This window comes from Triturus cristatus, chromosome 5_1 (genome assembly GCF_964204655.1).
Source record: "Triturus cristatus chromosome 5_1, aTriCri1.1, whole genome shotgun sequence".
Taxonomy (NCBI): domain Eukaryota; kingdom Metazoa; phylum Chordata; class Amphibia; order Caudata; family Salamandridae; genus Triturus; species Triturus cristatus.
The window spans coordinates 258474541-258495117 of record NC_140587.1 but is presented as its reverse complement, the minus strand read 5'-3'; the positions used below and the strand labels follow the sequence as shown (position 1 = coordinate 258495117).

At 49.9% G+C, this 20577-nt stretch overlaps 1 protein-coding gene across 3 annotated transcripts in view; it reads left to right on the top strand.

Moving 5' to 3' along the window:
- The window catches only part of PHF20L1 (PHD finger protein 20 like 1), an 802667-nt gene that overhangs the window by 338534 nt on the left and 443556 nt on the right, over positions 1-20577 (top strand). For all 3 annotated transcript variants that reach the window (XM_085604898.1, XM_085604900.1, XM_085604899.1), the window contains one exon: positions 13035-13322. In XM_085604898.1, coding sequence (XP_085461024.1) covers positions 13035-13322 — 288 coding nt within the window. The remainder of the gene's footprint in view (positions 1-13034; positions 13323-20577) is intronic.

Genomic DNA, 20577 nt, shown 5'->3' with positions numbered 1-20577 from the left:
CTGAAGATGAGACCCATCCAGGAAGAATTGGACAAGCAATGGGCTCAGGTCTCAGGAACTTTCAACGACCTAGTAAGAGTCACTCATCGCCTAAAAAGAGCTCTTTTATGGTGGACTCGCGAAACAAATGTCTTCTCAGGGCGTCCTTTTCTGGCGGACTCTCCACAATTCACCCTCACCACCGACGCGTCTCTCGAGGGTTGGGGCGCCCACTTACAAGGCTTAACTGTGAAAGGCAAGTGGTCTGTCCAACAAAAGACAAAACACATCAACCTTTTAGAATTACTGGCCAGTTTTCTAGCTCTGAAAGCTTTCCGAACCATCAATCACGGAAGCACGGTGACAACACAACGTGCATGCACTACATCAACAAACAAGGAGGCACGAGGTCCGTTTTGTTGTCCCTTCAGGCTAAAAAAATTTGGGATTGGGCGATTCAACATCGCATCGTTCTCACAGCAGTCCATGTTCCGGGAGCGTCGAACAATCTTGCAGATTCCCTAAGCAGATCGTCCACGACCAATCACGAATGGGAATTACACCAACCCATTCTGCATCACATCTTTCAGCTATGGGGTCCCCCAAATCTGGATCTTTTCGCAACATATCTGAACCGGAAATGCCAGTTCTATGTAAGTTTGCTTCCCCAACCAAAGTCATGCGGGAATGCATTTTTGATGAACTGGTCCAAAATATATGCTTACGCTTTTCCACCAATACCCTTAGTCCCCAAGGTTCTACGGAAAATGAGGAAATAACCCTGTCACATTATCCTTATAGCCCCCCGATGGCCTCGACAATTCTGGTTCACGGAACTGCAGCTCCTGTCCCAGTGCGAACCGATCATGCTTCGTCCTCTTCCAAATCTTTTGACCATGGAACACGGTCAAATTTGTCATCCCGATCCTGCATCTCTACACTTAGCGGCTTGGAACCTGAGCAGTATGAATTTGTGAATTTAGACATCCCTTTAGATTGCAGAGAAGTCTTGGCAAAAGCTAGAGCACCTTCAACAGTGAAGACATATAAACTCAAATGGAAAAGATTTTGTTTATGGTGCAATGATGCAAATATATATCCTATACATTCCAAGCCAGAACAACTTTTGCCTTTCTTTTTGCACCTAGCGAAATCGGGCCTCTCATACTCTACCCTTAAGGTTTTCCTAGCTGCAATCTCACGATTCCGACAAGATGGCTCTAACTCACTTTACTCGTCAAGAGTAATTCAGCAATTTTTCAAAGGGCTTTTTCGGATGTTTCCTCCGATACGTCGGCCTCCTCCACCTTGGCATCTAAACATTTTATTGGCGCAGCTCATGAAATCGCCATTTGAGCCAATCCACAAGGGCAATCTCAAATATGTCACTTGGAAGACTTCTCTCCTCCTGGCTCTTACATCCTCCCGCCGGGTCAGTGACTTGCAAGCATTTACCATTAAACCACCTTTTCTTCAATTTACTAAAGACTCTGTCCTGCTTCGCACCAATCCGGCCTTTATCCCTAAGGTGCCATCTGATTTCCACCTTAATGAGCCGGTTGTTTTAAAAACATTTTTTCCAAATCCTCAAACTTTTGCGGAAAAAAACTCTTCATTCTTTGGACGTCAAAAGATGTCTCAAATTTTATCTTCAGAAAACAGCTACTATTCGTAAGAGTGACCAACTCTTTGTAGCCTACGGACGGATGCGGCAAGGTCATCCGGTCACCAAACAATCTATAGCACGCTGGATATCTTCTACTATTGCCTTTTGCCATCAACAAGCAGGAAAACCGCTTGCTTCAAACGTTAAAGCGCATTCCACCAGGAAGGTTTCTTCTTCTACGGCGCTATTTGCTGGAGTACCTCTTCAATCCATCTGCAGAGCGGCAACATGGTCCAGCAGACACCCCTTTACGAGACACTACTGTCTGGATGCTGCAGACAACACGGACACAGCCGTGGGACAAGCGGTCCTTCGTAATCTTTTTAAATAAGGTGAGCCTCTGATGCTTCCCTCCTCCTGTATACAAGGTACTTTTATTTATTTATGTATGTATGTATGTATGTATGTATATATATATATATATATATATATATATATATATATATATATATGCATATAGTCTTTTGCACTGTATATGCTATTGCTTTGATTATTATGTACCTTGTATTATTCTGATATCACTGCTCACTACTCTTATTCAAGCATGTGAATCTATGAAAGACACCCCAATACTGGAGAAGAACAAAAGTTACTTACCTGTAAACTGTGGTTCTCCAGTATTGGTGTCTTTCATAGATTCACATGCGACCCACCCTCCTCCCCTCAGAGGCTCTAATTATGTATTTGACTATTATGTCATTCTTGTGCTACGAAAATCTGAGAGCCTCAGCCTCTGGGGAGGGGGTCCTAGAGGTTGCGGACACCTGATTGGCTGGATTTGGACTAAAACATAACAACAGTAATATGTTATAGAGGTGACAAGTTGTCTATCCATAAACTCTATGGTTTTACTTTCTCTTATGCCTAATAGGCTTATGTTAGTACTACATTGCTATGTTATGTACCGTGGGACTCCCACTTCGACGACGGGGAATATTCAAGCATGTGAATCTATGAAACACACCAATACTGGAGAACCACAGTTTACAGGTAAGTAACTTTTGTTCTTCTCTTAGCTGACATTTGTAAGGCAGCTACGAGGTCTATCCCACACATTTACCAAACGCTACTGTGTGGATGTTGTCACACGCCAACAACCCAGTCTAGGCCAGTCAGTGCTACGTACTCTTTTTCAAACTTCTGCAACTCCCACAAAGTAGCCACTGCTTTATAGTCTATGCAGGGCATGTGTCTACAGCCACACATGCCCTCAAACGGATTATATTACTTACCCTGTAAGCATCTGTTTGTGGCATGTGCTGTAGATTCACATGCACCCTCCCTCCTCCCCGTACGGCTGTGGCCGTTGTCATATTTCATATTTAGGTGATACATTTCGCTTTTAGCATGGACATCCTCATTCTTACACTCTTTCTACACTCTTTTCTCACCCGCCTACGGGAAAACAATCTAACAAATTAGTTGATGCCCATGTGCAGTATTACCACGGAGGAGTCACTCGACTTGAAAATCTTCTTCAAAGAAAACCAACTTGCACAACTCTGAATCCAGCCCTAGATGGCAGGAGTTCGCAGAGCATGCACTACATGCTCCAAATAGATTTGTACAGGGTAAGTAGCATACTCCATTCTGCTGGTTCTCCCCTTTGATAATTTATGTTCGAGGTATATGAGCTGCAGATTACACACTTTTGCATAGATCGCCATCTGGTGTTGGGCCCGGATGTTTGCAGTTTGTTTTTCCTCTTGGAAAGTCTTTGGAAGTCACGAGGTCGGTGACTCCTCCTTTGGATCGTATTGCGCATAGGCTTCGGCTCCATCCTCAGATTGTTTTTTTCCGCCATCGGGCTCGGATGTAATATTCGCGCTCCGGTTCCGAACATTTCCAGTTCGATGATCGAAGCGGAATCCTCACCTCACATCGCGGTATTGTTTCGATCGCGATCTCCTCAAATCAACTCACCTTCTCATCGACAAATCTTCGGTTCCAGTCGTCGACGGCGGCCTTCGGGCCTACCCAAGCTCCGGTCCCGGCTGATGGAAAGAACTCCATTCAAGAAGTGCCCTCGATGTGGGTCCAAATTCCGCCACACCAATCTTCATGAGGTATGCAACCTCTGCCTCTCCCCTGAACACGAGGCTCAAGACTGTCCGGCCTGTAAGTCTTTCCGATCGAAAAAGACTATTCGGGACCGAAGACCCAGAAGAAACATGGCACACTCCTCAACCTCCGTTTCAGTCGATATCTTCGGAGACGACATTGAAGATCCGGGACAGCAGCGCACCGAAGAGAACCTCGTCAGTGCTTCCGAGGCCGACGACTCAGATGTGGAAGATATCACTCCGGCGCAGAGGTATACCCCCCCTCCCACACCCGCGCCAACACCCAAAAAGGCTTTGGTCACGCCTTCGCAACCGGGCCTAAGCAAGACCAGAGACACTGCTTCACACACCCCACCTTCGGGCCCAGTGAAGAAGCCAAGTAAGCCTTCCGGCGGCTCGGGCTCGAGCTAGCCTGCCAGCGGTGCCGAGAAACACACTTCGGCACCGAAAAAGAAACCAACATCTACCTCGACACCGAGCTCCGCACCAAAGCCCTCGGGGTCGAAACCCAGCGCTTCCGTACCGACGCCATCTTCGGTACCGACCAAACCCCATAAGGCCCTCGGCACCAACACTTCCAAGCCGAAGCCCATCTCGGCGCCAACCAAGAAATCGGAGGTTCCCAAGCCCAGTGCTAAGCAAACTGGTACGGACAAGCCTAAAAAGTCATCGGCCCCGAAAACTTCGGCGCCGACAGACCAAACATTGTCACAGGAACTATTTACACCGGATCCCTTACAAAAAACTCTCACCAGGGATCCAAAAACTGAACATCTGGCACTCTTCCAAAAAGAGACATTTGGACAAACCAGCTCCGCCTCCACCTCCAAAGAGGAAGGACTCTGCTACCTCTCCTTTCAGAATACCTTCCCCACCTCCTCCACCTCCCCCACCCTCTCCACCTCCGCCCCCCCCGCCTTCGCCCCCCCCGCCTTCTCCACCCCCACTTCCTCGCTCTCCGACCCCGTCTCCAGACGATGATGATCAGGGGGACCCATATCACGATATAGGGGATGTGCCCCAAGACCCCACTCCTACAGGATCCCCAGACCCATGGGACGACTACAATAACCCAGATATTCCCGACGTCCCACAAGATGACCTTTACCCTTCCAGGCATCTCCACCGGAAGACTCATTAGGGTTCCATCATCTACTTCAAAGGGCGGCACACTATCACGGGGTAGAGTTGCACACTGACCCAGTGGAGGAGGATTTCCTCCTCGACACATTTGATACCACACATAGGTCTACATCCATACTACCTATGCTTAAGGGGGTGGTAAAGCATGCACCAGAGGTTTTTAAGGACCCAGTCAGGGCCAGGGTCATTAACCCACTCATAGAAAAGAAATACAAAGCTGCCCCCACAGATCCCGCCTATATCAAAGGGCTAGTGCCACTAGATTCCCTAGGGGTTTCCACTGCACGAAAAAGAACAAATTCCCAGGCGTCAGGCGAAGCACCAACACCTGACAAAGAGTCAAAGCTACTGGACGCATCAGGAAAGCGCACTGCGTCACAGGCAGCCAATATATGGCGTATCGCCAACACCCAAGCGCTATTGGCCAGATACGATAGGGCACATTATGATGAATTGGAAAACATAATGCACCACCTCCATGAAAAACTGGGGCCAATGAATTAATTCAAGAGGGTAAGACAATCACTAACAGCTCTATACGCTGTGCCTTAGATGCAGCAGACACAGCCTCCAGGGCCATTAATACTAGCGTCCTCCTCCGTCGCCATGCTTGGCTAAGAATATCAGGATTTAAACCAGAGGTACAAGCCTCCATCCTGAATCATCCCTTTGACCAGGAACACCTATTCGGCCCAAAGGTAGATGAGGCCCTCGAAAAAATGAAGAAGGAAACCGATATGGCGAAGTCCATGGAAGCCCTACAGTCACATCCTCCTAGGCGCTCTTTTCGCCGCTCTTCCTTTCGGAGTACATCTAGAGGCTCAGATAACGCGTCCACTTCGTACAAATCCCCCACTCAGTCCACCTTCACAAGGGGCTATCAAAGAGGCGGCTATAGGGGTAACAATAATAAAGACAGAGGCAAAACAAATACCGCCCGCTCTGCCACACTGCCTACTAAATTTCCTTCATGTCTGGGAGACCATCACCTCAGACAAATGGGGGACCCAAATTGTTCGGTCAGGATACTGCCTGGAATTAACATCTACCCCCCCCCCCCCCCCCCCAAACATTCCACCCAGGCAATGCCCAATGTCACAAGAACATTCCACATTACTAAAGCAGGAGGTAATCTCCCTCCTACAAAAACAGGCAATAGAACAAGTTCCCGTCAATCAGCAAAATTTAGGGGTCTACTCCCTATATTTTCTAATACCAAAAAGGGACGAGACTCTACGACCTATTCTAGATCTCCGGCCCCTAAACACATACATACACTCAGACCATTTTCACATGGTAACGCTTCAGCAGGTGCTTCCGCTCCTCTCCCAGAACGACTTCCTCACCACACTGGACTTGAAAGACGCATACTTCCACATTCCAGTACACCATGCTCACAGAAAGTACCTCAGATTTGTAGTGGACGGCCAACACTACCAGTTCAAGGTGCTCCCATTCGGAGTCACAACAGCACCACGGGTATTCACCAAGTGCCTAGCGGTAGTGGCTGCACACCTCAAGAGACAGCACATTCACGTCTTCCCATACTTGGACGACTGGCTGATAAAAGCCACTTCATACAACCAATGTGTACACCACACCGCCACTACAATCCAACTACTTCACCAACTAGGCTTCTCTGGTTACTACCAAAAGTCTCAGCTAACACCATCCCATATAAAACAATACCTCGGTGCCATCATAGACACCTCAAAAGCAATAGCCTACCCCAATCCAGCCAGGATTGCAAGCATTCAGGCTTTGCGAAAAAAATTTGTACTTCAACACTCCCTTCCAGCAAGAGTGTTTATGCAACTGATGGGGATGATGGCCTCTTGCATTTTCATAGTGCCTCACGCAAGACTCCAGATGCGTCCACTCCAAGAGTGCTTAGCGCACCAATGGAACCAGGCCCAGGGGCAACTGACAGATCTGGTGTTGGTAGACGGTCACACCCATCGCTCTCTGCAGTGGTGGAACACCACAAACCTTTCCAAAGGTCGACCATTCCTGGACCCGGTTCCACAAATAATACTAACAGACGCATCGCTCTCCGGCTGGGGAGCTCACCTATTACACCTCACAGTGCAGGGCACATGGACGCCTCAACAAAAGTTACTCCATATCAACCATCTGGAGTTACTAGCAATCTTTCTATCCCTAAAATCCTTTCAACCACGGATTTCAGGCAAGGCAGTCCTCATTCGCACAGACAACATGAAGGCCATGTATTATATTCAAAAACAAAACGGCACACACTCTCCACAGCTCTCTCCATTAGCACAGAGCATATGGAGATGGGCAATTCCACACAATCTTTCTCCTAGCCCAACATGTCCCAGGAGTCCAAAACACCATGGCAGATCTGCTCAGCAGACAGACACAACAGATCCACGAGTGGGAACTTCACCCACAGGTTCTTCATCCGTTCTTTCAAATGCCCACGGTTCGCCGCCAGATACCCACACCCATTGTCCAAAGGAAATGCGATATGGATGAACTGGTCAGGCACATTTGTGTACGCTTTTCCACCTCTCCCACTAATTCCATTAGTGGTGCGAAAGCTACAATAGCATTCCCTCACACTGATCCTAGTAGCTCCAACATGGGCCAGACAACCGTGGTAGACCACGCTGCAGGAACTCTCGGTAGTACCACACCAAAAGCTACACCTCTCACCATGCCTCCTAACCCGGGACCATGGAGAGATCAGACACCCGGACCCAGCTCAGCTCAACCTTGTGATCTGGCTCCTGAAATCCTAGAATTCGGATACCTAAACCTTCCCCCTGACTGTATGAACGTCATCAGAGAAGCTAGATGCCCTACCACTAGAGCCTGCTACGCTGCCAAGTGGAAAAGATTTGTTGTTTATTGCCATAACAACACAATCAATCCTCTAGACGTGTCTATACAACACATCATATGCTACTTACTCCACCTACAAAGGTGTAATCTAGCCTATACCTCCATTCGGCTGCACCTCGCAGCAATTGCAGTTTACCTACAGAACAGGCAGCACCTATCACTTTTCAGAGTACCTGCCATTAAAGCCTTCATGGAAGGCCTAAAACGAATAATTCCCCCCAGAGTGCCACCCTCACCTGTGTGGAACTTAAATAGCACTCTCACAAGGCTGATGGGGCCTCCCTTCGAACCTTTGCATAAATGCGAACTGCAATTTCTCACATGGAAAACAGCTTTCCTTGTAGCCATCACTTCCCTTAGAAGGGTCAGTGAGATACAAGCACTTACCATACAAGAACCTTTTCTTCAAATGCACCAGAACAGGGTTGTTCTCCGTACCAACCCAAAATTCCTACCTAAAGTCATTTCCCCTTTTCACCTAAACCAATCTGTAGAATTACCAGTATTTTTCTCGCAACCTCAGACCGTTGCAGAAAGGGCTCTACGCACGCTAGATGTCAAACAAGCCTTACTTTACTATATACAAAGAACACAACCTTTCAGAAAGACCAAACAACTGTTTGTCTCTTTCTCTCCACCACACAAGGGCAACCCCATCTCAAAATCAGGGATAGCTAGGTGGATTGTAAAATGCATCCAGATTTGCTACCACAAAGCAAAACGAACGCTATCCGTTCCCCCTAAAGCCCATTCTACACGGAAGATAGAGGCTTCTATGGCTTTTCTAGGGAACATCCCATTAGATGATATCAGCAAAGCAGCTACATGGTCCACACCGCACACTTTCACTAAACACTATTGTGTAGATGTGCAAACCAAGCAACAAGCTAGTGTGGGCCAGGCTGTACTAAACACATTATTTCAAACCACTGCAACAGATACCGGTGGTCGCCGCTAAGGTTGGGAACTGCTATTTAGTCTATGCAAAAGTGTGTAATCTGCAGCTCCTATGCCTCAAACGGAATATGCTACTTACCAGTATGCATCTGTTCTCGGCATGTTGAGCTGCAGATCTACACACGCCCACCCGCCTCCCCGGCTACCTGTATCTGTTCCAGTCTATCTTATTTAGATACAACACACATAGGTTTCTTCACTGTTGTTACTACGCTCTATCTTTCCCTGCTGGCGAAAAACAATCTGAGGATGGAGCCGAAGCCTATGCGCAATACGATCCAAAGGAGGAGTCACCGACCTCGTGACTTCCAAAGACTTTCCAAGAGGAAAAACAAACTGCAAACATCCGGGCCCAACACCAGATGGCGATCTATGCAAAAGTGTGTAGATCTGCAGCTCTACATGCCAAGAACAGATGCATACTGGTAAGTAGCATATTCCTTTTTTAAAGCACTCTGAGGCCTTACGTAGATTAGGGAAGACACTTGCATAAAGTAGAGTAAATAGGAAAATATGGGAGTAATTTTGAAACTTCATCAGAATATTCTGTCATGTTTAAAATTTATGATTTCTTGAGAGAACAGAGCAGAAAGTTCACAGAAATAACAGTGTATTAGCCTCTTGCAAATTTAAAAATTGAAAATGGGGTTTGGCCAGTTGTGAGAAAGTGGCTCTGTATATACTGTTCCCTAATAGGTACAGGGTGTACAGAGTCCAGAGTCCACAGTCCCCCAGAGGCTGATAGAGGTCAAAGTTAGGTATGACCTTACTCTCAAAAGTGGTAGCTTGGTCGAGCAGTAAGGCAGTACCAGAGGACAGTGTAAAGCATTTATTGTACACACTCAGTCAGCAAATGGTTTCACACACTCAATAACTGAACTCTAGGCCAATGGTTTATATATATAAAATATATGCTTGTTTTATTTTTAGAACCACAAAGGGGGTAAAAATATACTTTCTCAGAAGGAGAGGTTGAATATAAATACTTTTGTCTTAAGCAATAAATTTGTGTAAACAGTCACAGTTGGTTGCAATAAACAATCCTATTTCCTAAACATAACAATGCATTGAGCTCAATGGTAAATTCAGGTTATTTGTAATAAATTACTTTTCAGATTACTTTTGGAATTCCAGGTCTGGCTCCTAGATCCAGCCTTGGGTCAGTATTCAGAATCAAGTGATGAAAGTCGACTTAATAACTGTAATGATTTTTAAATAATATTTAGCTATTTCAAAAGTTAGCACTTAGAAAATATTTCAAAGAAAACATTCAATGGATCTCTATGGCAAGAAATTCAAATTGCAGGTAGAGTACTTTATCGTTACTTTAGTAATCCAGGACTGGGTACCTAGACCCAGGACTGGGGTCCTTATCAAAAACAGGTAAGTAATTTCGTTTGCAGAAATGGTACGATTTTAAAAGAATATTTCAAATTTGCAAAAATAGACACTTAGAAGAAATTTCACAGAAAAGCAGACAATGGTTTCCTATGGGAAAAAAATGAGTTAGAGGTAAGTATAGTTGTGAACACTTTTCAGGGTCAGGGCTGGGCACCAAGATCCAGCACTGGGAGCTCACCTAGGAGCAGGTGAGTAAATTCGTTTTTGTCACTTGGCTGATTTTTGGTGATTTTTTGCAGTTTTGAAAAGTTCACACTTAGAAGATTTTTGAAGAAAAAGCCAGTCAATGTTACCCTATGAGGAAAATGAAGTTAGCGGTTTAAGGGTAAGTACTCGACTGGCAGAGTTGAAATTCCGGGCATAGACTCGGGGGTCCCCCAGTGTCAGGTAGGTACAGTTGGTTCACCCTCAGCGGTTTCAGGACGGCCGGGTGCAGAGAGAGTTAGGCCCAATGTTATCCTATGAGGGATAGGGGGGCCTTGGTTGGTGGCTGCTGTCTGGCAAGCCACGCGGCTGTGGGAGCTGGGCTCCTGGTCACTTACTCAGGGCAAGTGGGGAAGTAGGTTAGTGTAGAGAGTGCACTGCCAGGGCCACTCGGGCGGCTGGGTGCAGGGTGCTTTTGAGCCTTCGGGCGCTCAATGGAAATCAATGGGAATGTTCCGGTTTGGCTGCAGGCTCGGGGACGAGGATGTTTCAGGTGCCACCACCACATCGAGAGGTAAGTTGGGTAGTTGTAGGTTAGGTGGGTACCCCGGGATTGGGCACAGGGGGCCGCAGGGCGCCGGGTGCAGGGGTGCCTTTTGACGTCGGGAATCTTACCCTCTGGTTGATCGCGGTTGGGTTGGCACTCGGTTCTGAGGCTGCAGGCTTCTTCCGGGATGTCGAGGGGGGTCCTTGGGTGCCGGACTCAGGGTCACAGTCGCCGTGGGGTCGTCCTCAGGGTCTTTGTCCACTCCGGCACTGGCCAGGCTTGGCTGGTGCAGAGTGTGTTGGGTCCGCGGTTCCGGGCTGCTGCCAGGGGTTAAAAATAGGTTTCTTGAGTAGAGCCTCTACTCATGGGAGTCCCAGGGGCTTAGAGCCAAAAGGTAGCCAGGTCCTCCGGGGTTGGTGAGGTTGCTGGCCACGAGAGATGCCGCGCTGGTGCAGGTTCGAGAGTCGACAGGCCGGTAGGGCTGGGGCCAAAGCAATTGGTGTCTTCTTCTCTTTTTAGCAGCTGCAGGGCAGGTCCTTGTTCTTCTTGCTCTTCTTGTAGTTTTCTATCTGGAATCTGAGGAAGGAAGGTTCAGGGTGCCCCTAAATACTAGATTTAGGGGCGTTACAGGTAGGTGCAGGCCAGGGACCAATGGGTCCTTGTCCTGGGGTGGGTACACCCCCTATCCTGCCTCTCTCCTGTGGGAGGGGGGCAGTAGCCTAATCCTGATAGGGTAGGGCCTCCCATCTTCAAGATGGCGAGAGCCCGGAGATGTGCTTCACCTCGCCTCCCCCACCTGAGGGGTGGGGTGGGCAGGCTGGCACATCCCCTGTCCTTGTATGGGGTTTCCGGCCAAGCTTCCCGCCAGAGTGGGGGGTTGCAGTGGCCTGGGGAAACTCCAAATGGCGGCCTGCCTTTGAAGCTTCCCTTTGCTCATCCTGGGGGAGGAGATTTCTCACCTCACCCAGGATGTGCATTGTTGCAGGCCCGGGAGAGCAGGGGCTCTCCCACCCAGGGGTCCAGCAACGTGTCTGCTGTGTGGCAGCCTGGGCAGCCTCAGAGCAGACGTGGATTGTAAGTTAGCTGTAAGGGGGCATCTCTAAGATGCCCTCTGGGGTGCTTAGTACATTAAATCCTACACTGGCATCAGTGTGGGTTCAATGTGCTGAGAAGTTTGATACCAAACTTCCCAGGCTTCAGTGTTGCCAATATGGTGCTGTGGAGCTCGTGTTTGACAAGCTCTCAGCACCATGTACTCTTAAATGACAGCACTGCACTTACAGTGCCCAGGAATGGACCCGGGTACTGTAGGGGCACAGGGCTCCTGCTCCTGTGCCCACACCATAAGCGTAATGCACCCAGCTAGAGGGGTGGCTGACATATGCCTTGGCAGTGTAGGTGATGGGCATGGTACACAGTGATGTGTGCCATGTCGACTCTTTGTTTTGTCCTGCACCCAGACACTCAGCCTGCAAGGGCAGTGTGTGTGTAAGGGTACAGGGCCTCTGAGGGTGGCACAATGAGTGCTGCAGCCCTTAGAGGCCTTCCCTGGCCACAATGCCCTGGGTACCTAGGGTACCATTTACTAGGGGCTGACATGTGGCTAGGGTTTGCCAATTTGGAGTTTGTGTGGTTTAAGGAAGGAACATAGGCCCTGGGCACCTGATTGGCAGGGTACACTCAATCGAAGTACATTCAGCAATTTAGCAAAAAGTGGGAGCATACCATGCAAGAAAGATGGCACTTTCTCACACCAGTGTAATAGGCTATCATATTTTACTGGAAGAGTAATTGAACTTGTAAAAGGTTGGTTCACTATCCGCATAAGTTGTTCCTTTTTCTGGGGCATAGAACAGTCTGATATTGTTGGATTAATGCTGGGGAAGTAGTACCTATGTACAAAAAAAGAATAATAGAGTAGAGATAGTAACCACGTAGAAACGGTATTTCGAAGATTGACAGTCAATCTGGTACCAGCTGTAGCTTGCTGTGCCATGAGCTGCTAGGATATAAGACTCATGTGTTCGTTGTTGGTACTTTTATCAACAAGGTAACTATAAATAAATATATTGTCTAAATGTACCCAAACTTCGGAAGGCCAGACAGTGTCTCAAATATTGATGTAGTTTGTTTGGAGATTCATTCAGTGCTTTTGTGGCCAAATTTGCACCATAGATTTCAAAACATTTGGTGTTAGTTTGGTAGAAAAATGAAACCTCTTTTCCATATATCAAAAATGTGACATTTTTTTTTATTTATGTTACAGTTGTGAATTCCAAAAGGACCGAATGTGTGACGTCTCCGAAAGAACCTCTTGTAGATCTGGACCACAACAAGTTTAAGTGTAGTGTCCCTGCTTGCTCCAAGGCATTTCGCAAAGCAAAACTCCTAGATTACCATGTAAAGTATTATCACAGTGCAGAGAAAGAGACTGAGCCTGAAACTGTTTCACCAGAAAGCATAATGCGAACTAGTGCTACCTCTGCCACATTGCCAGCCTCAACTCTAGAGCATCTGGAAGACGAGAGACGGCGTACTGTGTCCACTTCCTCCTGTAAGTACAAGCAACTGTCAACCATTACACAATGTTGTTGCACACTCCTAACATATATTGGCGCATCTACATTATTTGGCACAGCTGCCAGTCTCCCAAAGCATTCTGGATACTTGCAGTATTAAGTGTTCGCAGTATAAATCTATTAAAAGGGGAGCAGGAGTATATGGGCAGGTCACACAGTCATTGTGAAACCCTCTCATACTTTTCAACTCACATTTTCAAGTGCTGCTCAATTCTTGAGAATGTTATGCACTCTTCTCTATTAGGGGATCTCCATTGATAATCATAAGCACTGAATAGTCCCGCTCACATGCCGGGGTCTCGGAGCAGTTCTTTCAAAGTTGCATCTACTTCACCTTTGAAAAGGCCAAAAGCATGTAACAGTTTAATGTGTTGCATTTTTGCAGCCTTAAAAACAGGCAATATCGACAATATTTATGGAATTACTTCAAAAGTTAGAAGGAGAAGGGCGTGGCCAAGATGGCAGCAAGGTAGAACGTGCTTTGCTGCCTCTCCGCCCACTTCCGTACTACAGCACTGGCCTGCAGCCTTACGGAGCCTCGATGTCTGGGGCAACAACCTCCATCCGGGACGCTGCACCAGGGACCACTGAAGGGTGAAATTTGGCCGTCCCGAACACTGCAGACGGTGGAGTTCGGCCCAGGGAGTTGGTGTCCTCGCTGCGGCGGCCTGGCCTACACTCCAGCAGCAGCTGTGCCGCATTGGTGTTCCGACCCCCTCGCTCCACGTGGCCGCCTGGTGGTTGCTTGGCTGGGGACTGCTGTTGGGGCTTCGAGCTACCTGCCACCCAGCTCTTCGTTTTCAGCACCGCGGCCAGTTGGCCTGCGGACCGGGAGGGGTGCGCGGCCTACTATTCAGCAGCAGCCGGGCCGCATTGGCTTGTGTATCCCTCCGCCCCGAATGACCACCCTGTGCCTGCCCGGCGGGGCTTGCTGTGCTACGACAGAGGTCCGGGGAAAGGCGGCAAAGACTGCAGCAATGCTGTGGACTTCCCTGGAGGTGAGGAGGTCGCGGTTGGGGGCCTGGCGCATGGGCCGCACTTGCGGCGACAACGCAGGGCGAGCCCACACGGGACTGGCGCATCCGGAGCGGGCCCAGTTGGGACCCTGGAGCTAGGGACCCCCTGCACGACCCTGTTGCCTGGCTCCTGAGGCCTGTATTGAGATTTGCTGGCCCCTGTGTGTGGGAGAAGCGACGTGGGCCCTGTTCGCGGCCTGCGAGATCACAGACCCTGCCTGGGAGAGCTGAGGGGGGCGGTCGCTGCCGTATGCCGCCGCTGCTGGGATTTCCTGGTTTGAGCTGCTGTTTGCCTGGGGTGGGCCCGGACCGGGGAGCAAGCGGCGAGGGGCTCCCAATACCTGAAGCACATCATTCCCGAGTGGCGGAGTGAGACTGGCACCGAGACACCCCGGCTGCTGCACCCTAGATCCAGCCCGCTATAGATCCTGAGCCGAGACTCGGAGCACTGACTGGCCGGCCCACTGCACACTTACCTGATTCACGTGGACTCGCTCCGACACCGCGGCGGTGGGTCAGCTTTCCTCGCCCCCTGTGGCACAGGCCTAGGATATGACTTCCACCCTCGCCAAGATGGAAGGAAACCAGAAGGACTCCAAGCCGACCTTACAGTGAAAGACCTCTTCTCTCGCGCCCCGAGGGGCCCCCCTAGGATGGCTCACCCATCCCAGGAAGCCGCGTCCACCTTAACACCGGGGGACGAACGAGAGGAGCCAGTGACGCTCGCCTTCCTTGAGTCCCTTTTTACGACGCTCCGGGAGGATCTTCAGACGGGGAAACGCGATCTCACCTCTGAGATAAAGGACATCCGCAGGGATGTTGATAACATTGGGGAACGAGTTGCAGCACTTGAATATAAGAGACGATAAGGACACAGAACTATCAACGCTCCAGCAAAGGGTTATCCGCATCCATGAGCAGCAGGTAGACCTCCAAGCACATCTCTAAGATCTTGAAAATCGCTCCCGGAGGCACAACATTAGGATTCGGAGAGTTGATACAAATGCGGAAGCGGGAGACATCTTTGCCTATGTGAGGGGGCTGTTCAACCATGTTCTGGGGAACCCTCCTGATTTTGATATCAAGATCGACAGAGCCCATCGGGTGGGCCTCCTAGGGTGGACAGGGCGGCTGCAGCTGACATCCTGGCCTGCATTCAAGGCTATCGCACAGGCCAGAACCATGCATCCAATTACCTTCCAGGACCAAAGCCCTACCCTTTATCAGGACCTCGGGGCGATCACCTTGCAGAAACGCAGGCTTTTCTGCCCCATCACGTCTCATCTTCGCCAACGGGACATTGCTTATTCCTGGGGGCCCCTGTTCCTGATTTTCCGCCTGGACGGGAAAAAGTATCCGCTTCGCTCCCTGTCGGAGACCTGCAGACTTCTTGGAGTTGATATTCCGGAAGAGGAAGGGGGAAACCATGGCTCGAGCCCCGTTGCAGGTGTTTCGCCATCAGGTTGGCAGCGGCACAGACGCCGAAGGCGCCCTAAACGGCCGAACCCCACAGAAATCGCAGAAGGCTACGCTGGAGCCACTCCAGGGGGAACTGGCAAAAACTCACTCCTTATGACTTTAGAAGGGGCTGTCTGTTCTTTACTATACTGGGGCGGGAGGCGGGGAGGGTGTAATCTTGTCCACTCTATGGACCCCTTGATGTATCTTTCCTGTTCATCTTGGGATGACGGACAACCATGTTCCAGATGTTGGTTGCTTGCTGCTCCCCCTTTCCTCCTTGGAGGAGTTTGCCTTCTGTCACCCACATGGAACAGATGGGACTTCGTATATACTCACAACATTGTGGTTGTTGTCTTTTTCGGAGTTTTCTTTTTCTTTTTTACCTTTTTGGGGGTCTTCGTCCACTGTTTTTTAATACTGCCTTTGATATGCTGCCTTTGCTGAATAAACATCCCTACTCGACAGGCCCTGGTACTCAGATGTGTCTTAGATCTCTCACTCCCTAGATGGCACCCACCACATTTCGCATTCTTACCCTGAATGTGCGGGGGCTTAACAACCCTGTCAAGCAGAGGGCAGTCCTTTCCTACCTAGAACACTCGAAAGCAGATATTTGCCTCCTCCAGGAGACACACCTACTGGCCCGGGACTGCTACTGCCTAAATTCTCGCTTGTTCCCCACTCCGTTCTTTTCCTCCAGCACTTCCAAAACAGCAGGGGTAGCCATTTTGGTTTCCCGTTCCTTCCAGGGAAGGGTTCTTCAGAGGGAGGCCGAGATGAGGGGGAGACTTCTCGCATATCAATTCGCTATCGGGGTTGACATTCATTATAGGGTCCATCTATGCCCCCAACGAGGGACAAGAAAAGTTCCTGCATGAAGCACTGACCAAAGCTAGGGCGACAGTAGAGCGTAGAATCCTGTTGGGGGGGGACTTAAACCTGGAACTCGACAACTCAAAGGACAAATCGTTGGAGCGCTCGGGCCAGTCAGGCGCGCTCTCTTCGAGGGGCCTGGACAGATTGAGGGAACTAGGGATAGTGGACCTGTGGCGTTCTTCACACCCAAAAAGCCGTGAATACTCATTTTACTCGAGTGTGCAGAAAGACATGTGCTCGCCTTGACTATCTACTTGGCTCGGAGGCTCTTCAGACCCTGACGGTGGGGTCAGAGAACTTGACCGCCTCTCTCTCCGATCACGCCCCGGTTGTAGTTACCCTTACACTCCCCCCACTGCAGCGACCTTCTCGCCAATGGCGCTTGCAGAGAGCGATAGATGATTTCCTGATACACATCGACAATCATGACACTCCACTTTCCAAACAATCGGCAGCGCTTAAGGCAGTGCTAAAGGGGGAAATCATTGCTATTGCGACTGCAGATAGCACCAACCGCGTACGAGTAGAGGAGGTCATAGTGGCAATCTCTCGCCTTAAACTGGCTTAATCCCCGAGACCTGATGGATACACGCCACCTTTTATAAAATCTTCTGTCCAACGCTAGCACCCCTTCTAACTCGCCTCTTTAATTCCTTCGCGCTTACTGGGGCAATCCCGGAGGACATGTTGGAAGCAGCCATTGTGGTCATCCCGAAGGCTGGGAAGGACAAGACCAGCTGCGGGGCCTATCGCCCTATATCCCTTCTCAACATAGACCTCAAACTCTTCACAGGTATTTTAGCTTCTCGATTGGCGCCCTACATGCCAGAACTCATTGACCCAGATCAGGCGGGGTTTATGCCCCAACGACAGACTAGTTAAAACACTAAACGGGTACTCCACCTGATCGAGAAGGTCTCCCGGGAATATATTCTCCTTACCATCGACGCGGAGAAGGCCTTTGATAGGGTCCACTGGCCATTCCTGGAGCAGGTACTAATCCATACTGGGATGAGGGAAAGGTTTCGAACTCTAATTTTTGCAGCGTGAATCTTTCTGGATTCACTATGCTGTGCATTATTCCGCGATCTTGTGGTTGGGTCCGGATTCGTAGTCTTTTCTTTGTGTTTTTTTTTTTTTTGTAGCCCAGGTGGGCGTCGACGACCACCATTTGGTGCACCTCCCGTGACGTCGTCGTGCTTCCTGCGGAAGTCCCACCTTTGGGGCGCCATCTTCAGATTCTTTTTTCCGCCGTTGGGTCTGGATCGTCATCGGGAAGCTCCAGAATTACACTCGAAGGAAGAAGAAAGAAAAGCGAGTTTCGTCGATAAATACTAGAGGATATCACAGGAAAGGAAGAGATTTCATCAGGAGCGCGAAGAAAGGAGGTTCAGCGCCCTTTTTCTTCGACGACCTTGGAAAATGCGCACTCAGAGGCCCTGAGCGCAATGGACAAGACGCCATTCAAGTTCTGCCCAAACTGCCACCACAAGTTCGGTAGGCAGAGGTTGCAGACCGGATGCTGGTCCTTCTGCGCGGTCGAACACCAGAGTAAGGACTGCAACGCCTGCTCAGCCTTCACGCCGAAGACGCTCAGGGCGAGAGATCGGCAGAGAAGAGCCAACGCCAGCATGGATGGCAAGGGTAAGGCCCCGTCGCTCTACGATCTGGGCCTCTCCACGGATGACGAGGAAAACATCGCCGAGACAGCCGAAAACTTCACGGTCGTAGAGACCGACAAGAAAAAAGAAGACGAGGTAAGAGAATCGTCGAGCGCAAAACAGAAAATACCTCGAAAACACGAGGGTGACTCGAGAAAATCAGAGTCTAAGTCCACGAAGGGAGCCCCAGCGCCGAAAACTTCGACGACCAAAGGGGGAACCATGGACAAGAGGCCGAGCGGATCCTTAGAAAAGGACTCCCTGGTGCCGAAAGACGCCGAAAAGCAAGGGTCGTCGAAGACAACCCAGGAAACGGGCCGATCGACGCTGAAAGAACGGTCGACGTCGACGCAAGTTTCATCGAAAAGACCCGCGGTCGACGCCGAAAGCATCTCCGAGATGGAGAAAAAGAAGAGGCTGCTCGAGGCCGAAATGGAGAACATCCTTCAAAGGAAGAAGGAGTTCGACGCCAAGATGAAGGAATTCAAGATTCCAACGGTTTCATCGGCGGACGTCGTCGAGGTCGAGGACGAATTCGACACCGAAGGACTAACAAGGGATCTCGAAGAGGAAGAAGAGCCCTATTATGATGGTGAAGCCGAGGAAGAAGACCAACAGTCGTTCTACGACTCGGCGCCATCTACCAGCCACGACATCGAATGGCAGGATCTTGACACCGAAAACCCGGAGGAGCCCGTGGACACGTACCCTTCGAGGCCTTCGCCACCCGACGACATCGGGGTGTACAATATGGTGGTCAGGAGCGCAGCAACAGCCTTCGGCGTCAAACTCGACGAGGAGAAGCCGAAAGCCGATTTTCTCCTCGAGACCCTGCTCCCCATCCAGACAAGGAGCCAGTTCCTCCCCATGCTACAAAGTGTGATGAATCGGGGGAGAGAAGCCTTCAAGGAGCCAGCGACCTGCCGGTCGATCACGCCCAGGACAGAGAAGAAATATAAGCACTCTTCCCTGGACCCCCCTTACATCAAGGGTAGCGTGACCGCCGACTCCATCATAGCTTCCACGGCCAGGAGAAGGGCCAACGTACCAGCAACTTCGGGCCCACCACCTGATAAGGAGAGCAGGAGGATAGACCTCACAGGAAGAAAGGTCGAGAGGAACGCCGCAATGCACTGGCGCATGGCGAATTCCAATGCACTCCTCAATAGACACCAGTACCAGCACTGGGACGAGATGGGGGAGCTAGTAAAGCACCTCCCCGAAGAATACCGCCAGAGAGCCTCATAGACGAAGGCAAGAACATCGCCAACTCCTGTATAAAGACGGCGTTGGACGGGGCAGAGACTTCAGCAAGACTCATGGCCATAGGGGTCACCGAGAGAAGGCATGCATGGCTAAGAATCTCGGGATTCAAACCGGAGGTGCAGAACAACATCCTTGGCACCCCCTTCAACGGAGAGACACTGTTCGGAGCAACAGTGGACGAGAAGCTCACCCAGCTGAAAAAAGAAAACGAAACGGCGAGGTCCATGGGGGCCCTACAGCTGAGGGGAATGAGGCGAGGCAATTCCTCGAGGAGACCCTACGGTAGGGGAGGAAGCCAGCAGGGGCCGTCGCACCAGACGTTCCAGCAGGGTCAGCAGGGTGAAAGTCACGGACAAGGTCAGCAGAAGCAAAACTGGCAGTACCAACCTCGGGGCCAGTCTTTTCGCGGGAGAGGGAACGGACGTGGCCAAAGGAGGAGAGGGGGCGAACAGCCCTCATCAAAGTGACTCAGCACGCAAGAGGACGCCTACCCTCGTCATGCCCCCAAGGGTGAGGCGCAAAAAAGTGACATCAGGGGGAAGAGAATATTCAAAAGCCTACGAGCATACAACACCAGTAGGCGGAAGACTGAGGTTCTACCTTCAGGAGTGGCGACGTATAACCACAGACAAGTGGATACGGAACATCATGCAGTACGGATACTGCGTAGAGTTGGAGAAAAACCTCCAAACAGGAAACCAAAGGGAAGACAGAGATCGGCCCAAGAACTGGCACTACTCAGAGAAGAAACACAGAAACTTCTAGAAAAGAGAGCCATAGAGGCAGTGCCGTTCAGAGAACGCAACAAAGGGGTCTACTCAAACTACTTCGTGGTCCCGAAAGTAGATGGAAACCTCAGACCCATCCTGGACCTGCGTTACCTAAACAAGTTCATCAGAACGCAGAAGTTCAAAATGACTTCGCTGCAGGAGGTACTGCCCCAAATAAGA